At 44.1% G+C, this 17,272-nt stretch overlaps 2 protein-coding genes across 3 annotated transcripts in view; both read left to right on the forward strand.

Moving 5' to 3' along the window:
* Nucleotides 1–17,272, forward strand: part of LOC140722423 (uncharacterized) — a 324,366-nt gene that overhangs the window by 46,354 nt on the left and 260,740 nt on the right. The window contains exon 3 of the mRNA XM_073037167.1: nucleotides 6,988–8,369. Coding sequence (XP_072893268.1) covers nucleotides 6,988–7,617 — 630 coding nt within the window. The 3' untranslated portion in view covers nucleotides 7,618–8,369. The remainder of the gene's footprint in view (nucleotides 1–6,987; nucleotides 8,370–17,272) is intronic.
* Nucleotides 1–17,272, forward strand: part of LOC140722452 (NACHT, LRR and PYD domains-containing protein 3-like) — a 289,733-nt gene that overhangs the window by 6,931 nt on the left and 265,530 nt on the right. The window lies entirely within an intron of this gene.

Consider the following 17,272-nt stretch of genomic DNA (forward strand, 5'->3'; position numbering starts at 1 on the left):
GAACCAAATGTTCTGAACTTAAAGAAGGGCAACTTTGAAGATATGAGACATGAATTAGCTAAGATTGATATGTAATGATATTTAAAGGGTTGACAGTGGATAGAAACATAGAAAATAGGTGCAGGAGTAGGCCATTCGGACCTTCGAGCCTGCACCACCATTCAGTATGATCATAGCGGATCATCCAACTCAGAACCCTGTACCTGCTTTCTCTCCATATCCCCGATCGCTTTAGCCACAAGGGCCATATCTAACTCCCTCTTAAATATAGCCAATGAACTGGCCTCAACTGTTTCCTGTGGCAGAGAATTCCACAGATTCTCCACTCTCTGTGTGAAGAAGTTTTTCCTCATCTCGGTCCTAAAAATCTTCTCCTTTATCCTTAAACTGTGACCCCTCGTTCTGGACTTCTCCAACATCAGAAACAATCTTCCTGCATCTAGCCTGTCCAATCCCTTTAGAATTTTATACGTTTCAATAAGATCCTCCATCAATCTTCTAAATTCCTGTGAGTATAAGCCCAGTCGATCCAGTCTTTCTTCATATGAAAGTCTTGCCATCCCAGGAATTAATCTGGTGAACCTTCTTTGTACTCCCTCTGTGGCAAGAATGTCTTTCCTCAGATTAGGGGACCAAAACTGCACACTTGGTGCGGTCTCACCAAGGCCTTGTACAACTGCAGTAGAACCTCCCTGCTCCTGTACTCAAACCCTTTTGCTATGAATGCCAGCATACCTTTCACCCTTTTTCACCACCTGCTGTACCTGCATGCCCACCTTCAATGACTGGTGTACAATGACACCCAGGTCTCGTTGCACCTCCCCTTTTCCTAATCGGCCACCGTTCAGATAATAATCTGTTTTCCTGTTCATGCAACCAAAATGGATAACGTCATATTTATCCACATTAAATTGCATCTGCCATGAATTTGCCCACTCACCTAACCTATCCAAGTCACCCTGCATCCTCTTAGCATCCTCACAGCTAACACCACCACCCAGCTTCATGTCATCCACAAACTTGAAGATGCTGCATTTAATTCCCTCATCTAAATCATTAATATATATTGTAAACAACTGGGGTCCCAGCACTGAGCCTTGCGGTACCCCACTTGTCACTGCCTGCCATTCTGAAAAGGTCCCATTTACTCCCATTCTTTGCTTCCTGTCTGCCAACCAATTCTCTATCCTCATCAGTACCATACCCCCAATACCATGTGCTTTAAGTTTACACACTAATCTCCTATGTGGGACCTTGTCAAAAGCCTTTTGAAAATCTAAATATACCACATCTACTGGCTCTCCCCTATCCACTCTACTAGTTACATCTACAAAAAATTCTATAAGATTCGTCAGACATGATTTTCCTTTCACAAATCCATGCTGACTTTGTCCGATGATTTCACCTCTTTCCAAATGTGCTGTTATCACATCTTTGATAACCGACTCCAGCATTTTCCCCACCACTGATGTGAGACTAATCGGTCTATAATTCCCCGGTTTCTCTCTCCCTCCTTTTTTTAAAAAGTGGGGTTACATTAGCCACCCTCCAATCCTCAGGAACTAATCCAGAATCAAAGGAGTTTTGAAAAATTATCACTAATGCATCCACTATTTCTTGGGCTACTCTGGGATGCAGACCATCTGGCCCTGGGGATTTATCTGCCTTTAATCCCTTCAATTTACCTAACACCACTTCCCTACTAACATGTATTTCCCTCAGTTCCTCCATCTCACTAGACCCTCATTCCCTTACTATTTCCGGAGGGTTATTTATGTCCTCCTTAGTGAAGACAGAACCAAAGTAGTTATTCAATTTGTCTGCCATGTCTTTGTTCCCTATGATCAATTCACCTGTTTCTGACTTAAAGGTCCTTACATTTGTCATGACCAATCTTTTTCTTTTCACATATCTCTAAAAGCTTTTACAGTCAGTTTTTATGTTCCCTGCCAGTTTTCTCTCATAATCTTTTTTCCCTTTCCTAATTAAGCCCTTTGTCCTCCTCTGCTGGTCTCTGAATTTCTCCCAGTCCTCAGATGCGCCACTTTTTTTTTTGCTAATTTATATGTTTCTTCTTTGGAATTGATCCTATCCCTAATTTCCCTTGTCAGCCATGGGTGCACTACCTTCCCTGGTTTATTCTTTGCCAAACTGGGATGAACAATTGTTGTAGTTCATCCATGCAATCTTTAAATGCTTGCCATTGCATATCCACCGTCAACCCTTTAAGTATCATTTGCCAGTCTATCTTAGCTAATTCACGTCTCATACCTTCAAAGTTACCCTTCTTTAAGGGTACCTTTGTTTCTGAATTAACTATGTTTCTCTCCATCTTAATGAAGTATTCCACCATATTATGGTCACTCTTACCCAAGGGGCCTCGCACAACAAGATTGCTAATTAACCCTTCCTCATTGCTCAATACCCAATGTAGAATGGCCTGCTCTCTAGTTGGTTCCTCAACATTCATATGCAATGGCAAGCATTTAAAGATTGCATGGAATAACTAGGATCGACTAGGCTTATACTCACTGGAATTTAGAAGATTGGGGGGCATCTTATTGAAACGTATAAAATTCTAAAGTGATTGGACAAGCTAGATGCACAAAGATTGTTTCCGATGTTGGGGGAGTCCAGAACGAGGGGTCACAGTTTAAGGATAAAGGGGAAGCCTTTTAGGGCCAAGATGAGGAAAAACTTCTTCATACACAGAGTGGTGAATCTGTGGAATTCTCTGCTACAGGAAACAGTTGAGGCCAGTTCATTGGCTATATTTAAGAGGGAGATAGATATGGCCCTTGTGGCTAAAGGGATCAGGGGTATGGAGAGAAAGCAGGTACAGGGTTCTGAGTTGGATGATCAGCCATGATCATACTGAATGGCGGTGCAGGCTTGAAGGGACTAATGGCCTACTCCTGCACCTATTTTCTATGTTTCTATGTGTGGAAAATTAAAATCTCCCACAATCACAACCTTGTGCTTACTCCAAATATCTGCTATCTCCTTACAAATTTGCTCTTTCAATTCTCGCTCCCAATTAGGTGGTTTATAATACACCCCTATAGGTGTTACTATACCTTCCCCATTCCTCAATTCCACCCAAATAGGCTTCCTAAATGAGCCCTGTAATCTATCCTTTCAAAGCACCGCTGTAATATTTTCTCGGACAAGCATTGCAATACATCTCCCTCTTGCCCTTCTGATTCTGTCACACCAGAAGCAATGAAATCCAGGAATATTTAGTTGCCAATCACACCCCTCCTGCAACCATGTTTCACTAATAGATACAACATCATATTTCCAGTTATCAATCCATATTCTAAGCTCATCCACCTTTCTTACAATGCTCCTAGCATTAAAATAGATGCATTCAAGAAACTTTCCACCTCTTCCTCTCTGTTTATCCCTAATGGTGCAAACAACTTTCTTATCTCTTTTTTTTCCTTAGAAGTCTGAACGCTCCTACATCAGGGAGGAAGTTCAAATCATCTCTGTGTTAAATGTTTAACCATCACGGTGACTGAAGGCAGCTGCAGGTTCATGAGGGACTGTTACTGTCAGATTTTGCAGTTCTTGCGGCTGCTCATCGCACCCAGGACTGAACCCTGGTCACTGAACATTGGAGGAGTCCGTTCTGCTGATGTTAGCCTTAAATTAGACTGGTGTTTAATATTGTGGATCTGTGAAATATAAATCAGTTCTGTATCAAATCCCGTGTCTCAGGTACTTACTGTCTCTACCACACTCACAATGTACACTAGAATGGCCACTCAGCCCATCTGGTTACTGCCCATGTTTCTGTTCCGTATCAGTATATCAAAATCTCTCCCCGTCATTCCCCTCTCACTCTCCCTGAGATGACAGGTTGCAACTAGTCACCACTCCGTGGGATAGGAGATTTCCCGTGAATTTCATGGAAACATATAAATGCACAACACATTACAGATGCTTTGTCCCACATTGCTGTGCCAACCATGTATCTTACTCTAGAAGCTGCTTAGAATTGCTCTACCACATAGCCACCTATTTTCCTAAGCTCCATGTACCTATCTGAGAGTCTCTTAAAAGACCCTATTGTATCTACCTCTACCACCGTCACTGGCAGTGCATTCCACACACACACCACTCTTTGCTTAAAAAACTTAGCTCTGACAACTCCTCTGTACCTACTTCCAAGCAGCTTAAACCTATTCCCCCTCGTGTTAGCTGTTTCAGCCCTGGGGGAAAAGCCTCTGGCTATCCACACAACCAATGCCTCTCATCATCTTATACACCTACATGAATTCCCTGCATGATTTTCTCCAGGGTGAATAAGACGATGAGCTCACTGTGGTTTTGACGTTCTCTCTCTCTCTTCTTGTGTCTGACATCACAGCCCCGCCTCACTCAGGCACTTAAAGCGACACTCACAGTAAGCGAACCTGCGGTCTCTTAACACAATGCACCTCTAAAGTCTGACAGCAGACTAGCGAGTGAATCTCCGATGGTGCAGAGTCAGAAACCGAAGATTTGCCAGCCTGAGTCAGGGGCTCCAGAGAGAGATGGGGTCCAGAGGAGGAGGACGAATAAGACCAGCACGATGTGGTTAAAAGTGAAAGATTAGAAGCATTTGGAAACTGGTTGATCGAAAAAAAAGGTGGTTAATTTCTGCAAAACACAGTTGGAAATCAACAGATCAGGCAGAAATTTTGGAGAGGAATAAATAGAAAACATTTAGGCCGAGCCCCTTCCGCATGCCTAGCCTGTGTACTCCGCTGCTTAGTTGCTCTCTGAATTGCAGAGTTCCTCCAGCGTTTTGTGTGTGTGCGTCTCTGTATTTCCAGCAACTGCAGAATCTCCTGTGTTTTATATATGCATTTTACTTTGGCATTAGATACACATTGATATTGAGTATATTGCTTATCGGAGCGGCTTTCTCTGTTAAAACAGCTGCAGATTTTTTCTATACCCACAATAAAAAAAAATGAGGTATGGACATTGAACCGGTGCTTGCAGAAATGTTTGATGGCACCGTGATTACCCATAGGGCCATGCGTTAAGAATTTTGCCGGCGCTAAAGCGCAGATGAAATACACAGACATCAGGCGGAGGACGTCCCTGAGTTTCACGCATGCACGCAGTACACAGAAGGCTTTGAAAATGTCGGTTGCAGGTAAGAGCGATTCTCCGTGTTTTTATCTTAAACACCGACTTCGGAATAATTCCTGTGAAATCCGGACACAGTGGCCAACAATCCCGGAACAGTCCTGCTCTCATCCCTGTCTCTCAGCACTACGATCCGTACACATGCCCCGGGGAGCTTCCGGCTGCTGAGTGAATGGGAACCGATGGATCTCTCAGACAGAGCTGAGCTCCAGCTATCTAAATGCAAGGATTAGGAACTCGGAGAAAGGGAACAAAATCTTTTATATCACCAGTTGAGAAAATCACCTTTGTTCTACCTCCAATTACTAATAAGAGAAAATCTGAAGATGCTGGAAATCCAAGCAACGCACACAAAATGCCGGCAAAATTCAGCATTAGTTCTCTTTTCCATAGATGCTGCCTGGCGTGCTGAGTTCTTCCAGCATTTTGTGTCTGTTGCTTGTTCTACCTCCTCTTGTTCTGGACCTTTCTACCCATGAGAACATGTTTTGTCCCATTCTCTCTGGGTACTTAATGATATGAAACACCTTTGCCTAGGGAAGCATGTAGCTTTCACATCACAAATGTGCCAGACTCCAATGAGACAGACTACTACCCTTCCCTTCATATTCAGTGGCATTGCCATCACTGAGCTCACCACTGTCAGTCAATGGGGGAGGCTTCAGGGGAGTACAGAAACTGGTGTTACCTGTGTGTATTGTGGTGATGCAAAAGTTGCTGGAGAATTTGCAAGTGGGAAGAAGTGAAGTGATATTTGGAAATCTGACTTTTTAAAGCGTAACTTAGCAAGCAAACCACATATGGACAATATGCAAAAACTTTGGTGAGAAAATCCTTCATTACCCATTACAGGCCAGCTACATAGGTTGTGTGAGAATGCAGATGAACTGGATCGAACCCAGAGGAGATCAAAGTTCCTATTGACTGTGATTTTCCAGCTGTGAAAATGAATACCTCTCTATATAAAATTCACTGTGCACATCTTGTCACTGGGTAAAAAAAATGCACAGTGCAAGATTTATGTACATACTGCTTATTACAAGTTAGAGGGGGTATTGGAGGGAAGATGGGGAGACCTGTAGTCTCCCTGGTGCCCTCACCTACAAGATGTGCATCCAGCTGCAGCTTGTAACCCTGCACTTTAAGGAGTTGGAACTTGAAACGAATTAGGGAATTGATGGTCATTCCAGATACCAGCACTCTGCCCAGTCAGGAGATGATTTCTCTGTCCAACTTGGGTTTAACCTCACTGTAACAGTGTGATACCAAATCAAACCTTGGCAACTCAAGTAATCTCATCTGAAATGTTGTCCTAAACCCATTGATGGATTTTGTATATCTTTTACAGGTTAAAAATGGGAAGGAATTTGTCTCCAGGAAGCTCAAACACGGCACACCAGTTTTGTTGTCTCTGTCTAGATATTTAAGAAGTGGAACAAGGGATCCTATCGACCAGCCTTCCTGCTCAGACTGTGGGGAGGGATACACTCGGTCATCTGACCAACTAGCAAGCCCGGCATTTTACACAGGAGAAAGGCCGTTCACCTGCTCAGACAGTGGGAATGGATTCACTCGGTCATCTCAACTGAAGGTACATCAGCAAGTTCACACTGGACAAGACCATTCACCTGTTCTGTTTGTGAGAAAAGGTTCTGCCGGGCATCCCACCTGTGGACACACCAGTCAGATCACACCGGGCAGAGGCTGGTCATCTGCTGAATTTCGGGGAAGGGACTCTCTCGGTCATCTGACCTAATGGCACACCAGTGTGTTCACACTGAGGAGAAGCCGTTCACCTGCTCAGTCTGTGGGAAGGGATTCACATCGTCATCTAATCTTAAGCTACATCAGCGAGTTCATACTGGGGAGAAGCCGTTCACCTGCTCAGACTGTGGGAAGAGTTTCATTCAGTCATCCAAACTACTGGTACACCAGCAAATTCACACTGGGGAGAAGCCATTCACCTGCTCAGTCTGTGGGAAGGGATTCACTCAGTCATCCACCCTACGGAGACATCAGCGAGTTCACACTGGGGAGAGGCCATTCACCTGCTCAGTCTGTGGGAAGAGATTCACTCACTCTTCCACCCTACAGAGGCATCAGCGAGTTCACACTGGGGAGAGGCCGTTCACCTGCTCAGACTGTGGGAAGGGATTCACTCGGTCATCCAGCCTACAGAGTCATCAGCGAGTTCACACTGGGGATAAGCCGTTCACCTGTTCAGTCTGTGGGAAGGGATTCACTCAGTCATCCAACCTACAGAGTCATCAGCGAGTTCACACTGGGGAGAAGCCGTTCACCTGCTCAGTCTGTGGGAAGGGATTCACTCAGTTAGCTAACCTACAGAGACACCAGCGAGTTCACACTGGGGAGAGGCCATTCACCTGCTCAGAATGTGGGAAGGGATTCACTCAGTCGTCCCAACTACTGGCACACCAGTCAGTTCACAGTGGTGAGTGGCCATTGTTATGAATCCCTGGGTTTTGTTTGCTGTGGACTGTCATTTTAAGAGAGAGAGATTAAGAAGGTGAATCAGTCTGACTTGCAGCTTGTTTACATCGCTCACAGTTTGTTCAGTTTTAACCGAGGACAAAGACACTCACACTCAGAGTCAGACGGAGACGAATGAGGAAAAATGGAAGGATCAAAACCAGGGAACTAGTGACCAAGGGTCACTGTTTAGAAGTTTCCTATGCCCACAAAGGTGGGTTAATTATCGATTCATGTACAGCGAATGTGTGGTTGTCACCTTGTTTGATCCTTAGGAGTGGATCTGATTTGGGATGTCCTGTGGAGACCACTTATGTGTTGACCCTTGCCTGGCTGTGGTGTGGTAGTTCACTTGAAGCCAATACCCCTTGTGACAAGTCACTTTCAGTGATAATTTGTATGTGGATTTGGAATGATGACAGATAAAATCTACAGCGACTGTTCTCTCATTTTACCACCGTGGAACCTGTGGAATTCTACATATTTGTGTTCTCTCGCCATTTACCCTGGATTACAAATCTCTCTCTCTCATTGCCTATTCTGTAGTTGAACTGGACTTTCATAGATAGATAGATAGATACTTTATTCATCCCCATGGGGAAATTCAACTTTTTTTCCAATGTCCCATACACTTGTTGTAGCAAAACTAATTACATACAATACTTAACTCAGTAAAAAATATGATATGCATCTAAATCACTATCTCAAAAAGCATTAATAATAGCTTTTAAAAAGTTCTTAAGTCCTGGCGGTAGAATTGTAAAGCCTAATGGCATTGGGGAGTATGCTTTACCATCTCAAGACTCCAAGCCTTGTTTCCCCCGAGCTCAATAGTTTGGGAGTTATATTTACACACATTTACAAACTTAATACTGTTAACTTCTGTTTATCTTGTTTAAGTTGCAATATTACAAGTAGATTCTAATAAAGACAGATTTAACATCAAAATCAGACTCCAGGTGTAGTCTATTGCTGCTGGCTTGTTTCTAAAGCATTGTGGTTTGTAACAAATTTGGGGCCTGCGTCTGGGATATGAACAAATTTGGGGGCTATAGATCGATGAATTATCGATTTGAATGGGGAAATCCCTTTTGATTTATTTGTGTGTGGAAATCAGCAGCAATAGACATTTATAAATTTCTGGAAGCGCCAACCCCTAAGGCATTAGGAAAAGCCAAAAAGAATGAATTGCTGACTGTTGCTACTGGGCTGAATCTTAAGCAGGTAAGGGGGTGTGAAGGACCAGGGCAACCATAAAACTGGGAGAGGAGGTAAAGGTAAAACAATAGGGGTTTTATTATAAAATATAGGCATCACCCCCTTTTTCAGAGACTGGGATCCCTGGTTCAACTGGTAATGATGTGCATTTCAATGTGTTCTCCTCTCAGTCCTCGATTCTCTAAATGAAAGGGTTATCACATTTGATCTTTCTTCATATGATGACCCAACCATTTCAGGGATCAGTCTGTTGAAACTCCATTGCACACTCTATAACAAATACTCGCTAACCACTTTGTTAACCCTCTGTGCAAAAAATGTCCATCTTCCGCAGCCCCGTGTTGCCCCAACCACTCACCTCCTACCCCTGTCATTGGCCCCACTTGCAGGTCAACCATCTGTCGGTGTTTCCCCCCCCCAATGTGAATCCCTCTGCTCACCACCACCGTGGGCTCAGACATTTCCACAGATTTCCACCGGGACAAACATCCTGTCAGCCCCCTCTCACACCATCTTTTTCCTTTCAATAAAATCCCTCCTCTCCCTCCCCAGGGAACTGGCATCAAACCGACGGGCCGAGCGGTCTCCTACCTCTCGGCGACACATCAGACTCCGACCGAAGAAAATGAACCACATCACACTTCTTTGGGTTGAACTCCATTTGCCACTTCTCAGCCCAGGTTTGAAGACTATCAATATCCCCCGCAACCTAACCCAACCTTTGTGTCATCAGCAAATTTACTAACCCATACCTTCACTTTCTCATCCAGGTCATTTATAAAAGTCACTAAGGGTAGGGGTCCCAAAACCGATCCCTGAGGCATACCACTGATCACCGACCTCCATGCAGAATATGACCAGTCTACAACCACTCTTTGTCTTCTGTGAGCAAGCCAGTTCTGGATGCACAAAGCAATGCGCCCTTGGATCCCAGGCCTCCTTACTTTCTCAATAAGCCTTGCATGGGGTACCTTGTTGAAGATCATTTGAAAATCCAAGCAAACATCATACACTGCCTCTGCTTTATCTATCTTGCCTGTTATTTCCGCAAAGTATTCCAAGAGATTTGTCAGTCAAGATTTCCTCGAAAGAATCCGGCTGACTTTGGCCTACTTCATCATGTTTCCCCAATTACAGTACCCAAAAAACACACTCTTAGTACACTCTAACATCTTCCTGACCACTAAGGTCAGACTAACTGTCCAATAATTTTCTTTCTTGTGCCCTCTCTCTTCTTAAAGAGTGGAGTGACATTTGCAAATTTCTGGTCCACCAGAACCGTTCCAAAATCTAGTGATTTCTGATAGATCATTACTCATCACTTGAAGAGAAAACTAAAGGGGAACTTCTTCATTCAGAGGCGGGGAGAGTGTGCACCGAGCTGCCAGAGCAAGTGGCAGGGACGATTGTAATCTTTAAGAGAAGTTTGCTTAGGTCACTGGATGAGAAGCATATGGAGGGCTATGGTCCAGGTGGAAGTTGTTGGAACTCGGAAGATTAATGCTTTAGCGCGGACTAGACTGGCCGAATGGCATTTTCCTGTGTTGTAGTGTTTTATGACTCTAATGCCTTCACAATCTCTTCAGCTACCTCTTTCTGAACTCTGCGGTGTCTTATCTACCTTCAGGCCTTTCAGCTTCAAAAACACCTTCTCTCCTTGGTAAAAGCATGTATCCTCACTTCTGCCCCAGGTACTGCTGAATGTTTGGCATTTATGTAATAAATTTAATGACACAACTGTAGTGGGTGACTTCAATCTGCAGGAGGATTGGGAAAGTCAGATTGGCGTGAGATCGCAAAAGAGGGGATGTATTGAATGCAAACAAAATGGCTTTTTAGAGCAGCTGATGGTTGAGCCTACTCGGGGAACTGCTATCTTAGATTGGGTGTTATGTAATAACCCAGATCTTATTAGGGAGGTTAATGTAAAGGAGCCATTAGAAAGCAGTGATCATAATATGATTGAATTCCTACTGCAATTTGTGAGGGAGAAGCACAGGTCACATGTGTAGTATCGCAATGGAATGAAAGGGAATTACAGAGGCGTGAGAGAGGTGATTCCCCGGGTGGATTGGAGGATGCTGGTGGAGATGACGCCAGAGCAGAAATGGCTGACGTTTCTGGGAATAGTTCATAATGTGCAGGATAGATATGTCCCACAGACGTAGTTCTCAAACAGCGGGGCGAGGCTATCGTGGCTGACAAAGGAAGTTAAGGACTGTAAAAAAGCATATAAGGTAGCAAAAGTGAGTAGTAGGTTGGATAATTGGGTAGCTTTTAACATCCAACAACAGGCAAATTTAAAATAAAAGCTATAAGGGGAAAGGTGAAATAAGACAGCAAACTATACAATAATATAAACCAGTTATAAAATATACGAAAGGGAGGCGAGAGTTGATATTGGACCACTGGAAAATGATACTCATGGGGTACAAATGGGGAAGAGAAGGTAGATGAACTTGATAGGTACTTTGCATCAGTCTTGTCTGTGGAAGACACTACCAGTGTGCCAGAGATCCGTGAGTGTCAGGGAGCAGGAGTGAGTGCCATTGCTATTACAAAGGAAAACGTGCTAGGCAAACTCAGGTTCTTAAAGTGGATAAGTCACCTGGACCAGATGGACTACATCCCAGAGTCCTGAGAAAGATAACAGATGCATTGGTCATGACACGTTAAGAATCACTTGATAACAGATGAGGTTTTGTGGTACTAGGAGACTAATGATATACTTTACTGAGTTAAGTATTGTATGTAATTAGTTTTGCTACAACAAGTGTATGGGACATTGGAAAAAAAGTTGAATTTCCCCATGGGGATGAATAAAGTATCTATCTATCTATCTATCTAATAAGTCAAAGCCAGCATAGGTTCTGTACAGGGAAATCTTGCCTGACAAGTCTGTTACAGATCTTCGAGGAAGTCATAAGCAGGATGGACAAATGAGAGGCGGTGGATATCATTTACTTGGATTTTCAGAAGGCATCTGATAAGGTGTCACACATGAAACTGCTTAACAGGACAAAATCAGAAGTAATACTGGCATGGATAGAGGAAGGCTGACAGCCAAGAGGCAGTGAGTGGGAATAAAAGGGGCCTTTTCTGGTTGGCCAGCAGTGACTTGTGGTGTTCAGGGGTCAGTATTCGGTCTGCTACTTCTCACATGATTTGTCAGTGATCTGGATAATGGAACTGATGGAGTTGTGTGGCTCAGACTGTGGGAAGAGATTCACCATATCATCTCACCTAGTGACTCACCAGTCAGTTCACACTGCAGTGAGGGACTTCACCTGTTCAGTCTGTGGGAAGAGATTCACTCAGTCATCTAACCTACAGAGACACCAGCAAGTTCACACTGGGGAGAAGCTGTTCACCTGCTCAGACTGTGGGAATGGATTCACTCGATCATTCAACCTACAGAGTCACCAGCGAGTTCACACTGGGGAGAGGCTGTTCACCTACTCAGACTGTGGAAAGGGATTCACCAAATCATCTCACCTAGTGACTCACCAGTCAGTTCACACAGCAGAGAGGGATTTCACCCGCTCAGATTGTGAGAAGTGATTCACTCAGTCATCTGATCTGCTGGCACACCAGTGAGTTCCACTGGGGAGAAGCCGTAGACCTGTGAATGTGGGAAGGCATTCACACGATCATCTCATCTATTAAACACCAGGGAGTTCACACCACTTAGAGGCCGATCGTCCGCTCAGACTTTGGGAAGAGATTCTCTCAACCGTCTCCACCAAGGCTGCATCATTGTGTTCCACTGGGGAGAGGCCATTCACCTGCTGTGAATATGGGAAGGCATTCACTCAGTAATCTAACCTTGTAACACACGACTGGGTTCACATTGGAGAGAAAGTTTCAATAAGCTGTAGGCTGGATATTTGTCCATCCCCAATGCTGAATGCAATTTCGAGAGTGACTGGGGGAGTCTAGTACAAGAGGGCATGACGTCAGGTTTGCAGGGCGCCCATTCAGAACAGAGATGCAAATAATTTTTTTTAGTCAGAGGGTGGTGAATCTGTGGAATTTGTTGCCATGGGTAGCAGTGGAGGCCAAGTCATTGGGTGTGTTTAAGGCAGAGATTGATAGGTATCTGAGTAGTCAGGACATCAAAGGTTATGGTGAAAAGGTGGGGGAATGGGACTAAAGGGCAGATTGGATCAGCTCATGATGAAATGGTGGAGCAGACTCGATGGGCCAAATGGTGTTATGGTCTTATGTGATTTATTTTCTCATGTCTGTTATTCCTCTTCCTCCTTCTGTCCAAGGTAGTGTTAATCTCAGTGGGTTTGAGTGTAAATAGTCTTTTCTAAACTTGTCATTTCAGTTCTTACTTATCTTTGTAAATTTTACTGATCGAAATGGGACTAAGATATTTTCATTTAAAAAAAGTCAATGTCGGTATTGATGGAAGTGTTTATTGCCTTTGTTGTATTTGTTAACCATTGAGCTCTGTTCCACAGTTTTTTAAAGCCTTGAAATAAATTTTGTCAAAGGTTTTCCCAATATTGCACTACTTTCTGTTGTCTTTGCTTGTTGATTTTCCAGATACGTGGTTATCACGAGTCCCGGTGAAGGGTCATGGCCTGAAATGTTGATTCCCATCCATAGATGCTGCCTGTCCTGCTGAGCTTCTCCAGCACTTTGTGTGAATTTCTCTCGATTTCTTGCATCTGCAGGTCTTCCTGTTTCCCAGATATTTATATGTTTAGTGAAATAACAAGCTGGTCGTGGGGTTGTGTGGCTCTGTTGGTAAAATATTAAATAAAATCATTAGATAAGAGGTGGCATAGGGTTGGGCGGTGTAGAATCTGTGGGTAGAATTAAGGAACAGCAAATGTACAAAAAAAATCCTTGATGGGAATTGTATAGTGACCCCAAAACAGTAGTAAGTATGTGGTCCACAAATTACAATGAGAGATAGAAAATGAGTGCCAAAAGGGCAATGTTACAATAGTCATGGGGGATTGTCATGCAGGTGATTAGGAAAATCAGGACGGAGTTGGTCTCAAGAGGAGGAATTCCTAGAATGCCTACAAGATGCATTTTTAGAGCAGCTCGTGGTTGAGCCCACTTGGGGATCAGCTATTCTGGATTGGGTGCTGTAATGAACCGGAATTAATTAGGTCACTTGAGTTCAAGGAAACCTTCGGGACAAGTGATCTTAATATGATCAAATTCACCCCGACATTAGAGAAGGAGAAACTAAAGTCAGATATGAATAAAAAGGAGAATTAGAGAGGCCTGAGAGAAAAATTGGTCAAAATTGATTTGGAAAGAACACGGGCAGGGATGAAAACAGAGCAGCAATGGCTGGAATTTCTGGAAGCAATCTGGAAGTGACGGGATATACACATCACAAAGAGGAAGTAGTATTCTAAAGGTAAGGTGACAAAACCGTAGCTGCTAAGAGAAACCAAAGACAACATAAAGACCAAAGAGGGCACAGAACAAAAATTACTAGGCAGTTAGAGAATTGGGAAGTTTTAAAAATGAACAGAATGCAACCAAAACCATTAAGAAGGAAAAGATGGAATACATAGATGAGCTAGCCAGTAATATTAAAGAGGATAGCATTTTTAATTTCAGGTACATATTGTGTAAAAGGGAGACAGAAATGGATACCAAACCACTGGAGAATGATGCTGGAGAGGGAATAATGGGGTGAGGGTGAAAGGTGATGGCTGATGAACTGAATAAGTATTGTACTCACTCTTATCTGTGGAAGGCACTGGCAGGAATATGGAAGTCCCAAATGTCAGTGGTCAGAATGCGTAAAGTTACATTACTCGGGAGTAAGTAGAAGGAAAGGCAATGGGCTGTGATTTTTTTTTACTGGAAGGAGAAATTGATATTCATGCCTTCAGGTTGGAGCTGTGCAGGTGGAATATGATGTGTTTCTCTTCAACCCTGAGGCTGACAAGTGGAGTAACTCCAGCCATTGCAATTCTGCCATCATCCCTGCCAGTGTCCCCTTCCAATCAACTTTGGTAAGCTCTTCTCCAGTGCCTCCGTAGTTCCCCTCACTCCACTAATAATGATGCATCTTGTTTTACCTTTCCCCTCTCAAAGTGAAGGGTGAATTCAGTCATGTTATTATCAATGTATCCACATGCTCCCTTTACCAAAAGCTCCCCAATCAAATCTGGTTCATTCCCGAATTAACTTTTTCCTAGTGGGCACAATTGCAAAGGGAAGGTAGGTCACATGCGTAACTTTCAATTTAGCGGGCGATTTCCTCTGACGTATTGGGAAATCGTGTGTGAGGTTAGTTACAGCAATGGCTTGCCATTGTTGTATTTGCCTTCTGCCGGGTGAGATTTTTTTATTAAGAGATCACCAGCTCTTAACCCAGCACGGATGGAGAGCATGCAAGGGTGCCGGCTGGATTCAAACTCAGGACCTCCCGCCACTGATGCCACTACGCCACCAGCCGGCTGCACAATTCCAAGCTGTTCTAAAAGGCATCTCATTGGTATTTTCCAAATTCCCTCTCCTGAGATCAAGCACCGATCTTATTTTCACAATCTACCTTCACCCACCCCACTCATGGACTATTTGTCTCACTCCCATCGGGGGTAGATACACAGCATCCTCACCAGGACTACCAGCCTCTGGGACAGCTACTTTTCCCAAGCAGTAAAGCTGATAAATATCTCTACCCTCTAACCCACCCTTCCACAACACCAAACACCTCTATCATTTCCTGTCTGTCATCTTATATGCAGGCATCCTATGCCGAGCGTCACCTTATGAACATACAATCAATCCGTGCGCAGTATATAAGCCGTGGATATATGTTGTTACCGTTGTGTTTCTGTGTTGCATTGGAACCAGAGTAATAATTATTTCGACCTCATTTACACGTGTCTGCTGGAAATGGAATTAAACAACCCTGAATCTTGAAGAAACATTTCAGCAGGCTGCAGCGTCACATTTCTGTCTCTCAGCGTTGTTGCGCCAGAGCGCCACCTGGTGACAATGGAGTCCACAAATCAGGGGGTCCTGTTATTGTGGTAAATCACCACGATAAGAATGGGTGTAGGGGCTGGAGGCCAACTGCAAGTGGATGAAGTGCCAGAGATGCCCCTAACCTCTCTCCTCACCACTAGTCAGGGTCCTAAACAGTCCTTCCATATGAGGCAACTTTTCAACATCGTGTTTGTTGGGGTCATCTACTGTTTCCAGTTTTCCAGGTGTGGCCTCCTCGACATTAGAGAGACCCGATGTAGTCTCTGCATTCTGCACTCTGTCCCGATGCAATTCTGGAGATGTTGGAGATGCAGAGTAACAGACACAAAATGTTGGAGGAAGTCAGGAGGTCTGGTAGCTTCTATAGAGGGGGTAAAGCCAAAGAGAGATTTCCTGCCGAGACCCTTCATCGGGACTGGAAGTGGGGAGGAGCCGGAATAAGATGGTGCGGGGAGTGGAAAGAGTCCAAGCTGGTAGATGATAGGTGAAGCCAGATAAGAGTGAAGGTGAGTGGGTGGGGGAGGTGGGAGATGAAGTGAGACGCTGTGAGGTGGTAGGTGGAAAATGCAAAGGGCTGAAAAGGAGGAATCTGATAGGAGAGGAGAGCGGACAATGGGGAAGAAAGTAAAGGGGAACCAGAGGGAGACGATCCGCAGTGGAGAAGAGAGAAGTGAAGAGACAGAATGGAAGAGACTGGCGTGTGGATTGATGAAATGAAAACGTGGAGATAGAAGTTAAAGATATCGATGTTCATGCCATTGAGGTGTAAACTACCCGGATGTAATATGAGTTGTTGCTCCTCCAACCAGAGAGTGCACTCATCGTGTTAGTTAAACAATGAACCGGAAGGGAGAGTGGATTAATAATTTTCCCCTGGGATCTCTATTAAATCAATCCTCTCTCACCTTAAACCAGTCCTCTCTGGTTGTTGATTCCACAAAAATGGGGTAAAAGAAAAAAATAAACTTAGAAAACCTACAGCATAATACAGGCCCTTCGGCCCACAAAGTTGTGCTGAGCATGCCCCTAAATTAGAATTTACGAGGGTCACCCATAGCCCTCTATTTTTCTAAGCTCCGTGTACCTATCCAGTAGTCTCTTAAAAGACCCTATCGTAGCCGCCTCCACCACCATTGCCGGCAGCCCATTCCAAGCACTCACCACTCTGAGTATAAAACTTACCCCTGACATCTCCTCTGTACCTGCTCCCAAGCACATTAAACCAGTGCCCTCTGTGGAAGCCATTTTAGCCCTGAGGAAAAGCCGCTGACTATCTACACGATCAATGCCTCTCATCATCTTGTACACCTCTATCAGGTCACCTCTCATCCTCAGTCGCTCCAAGGAGAAAAGGCCGAATTCTCTCAACTGCGCACATTCTCCGTTTTTGTACACTTATAGTTTGGAACACCTGCATAATGTCGGCCTCATTAGTAAGTCT

This window comes from Hemitrygon akajei, unplaced genomic scaffold, assembly GCF_048418815.1.
Source record: "Hemitrygon akajei unplaced genomic scaffold, sHemAka1.3 Scf000077, whole genome shotgun sequence".
NCBI lineage: Eukaryota > Metazoa > Chordata > Chondrichthyes > Myliobatiformes > Dasyatidae > Hemitrygon > Hemitrygon akajei.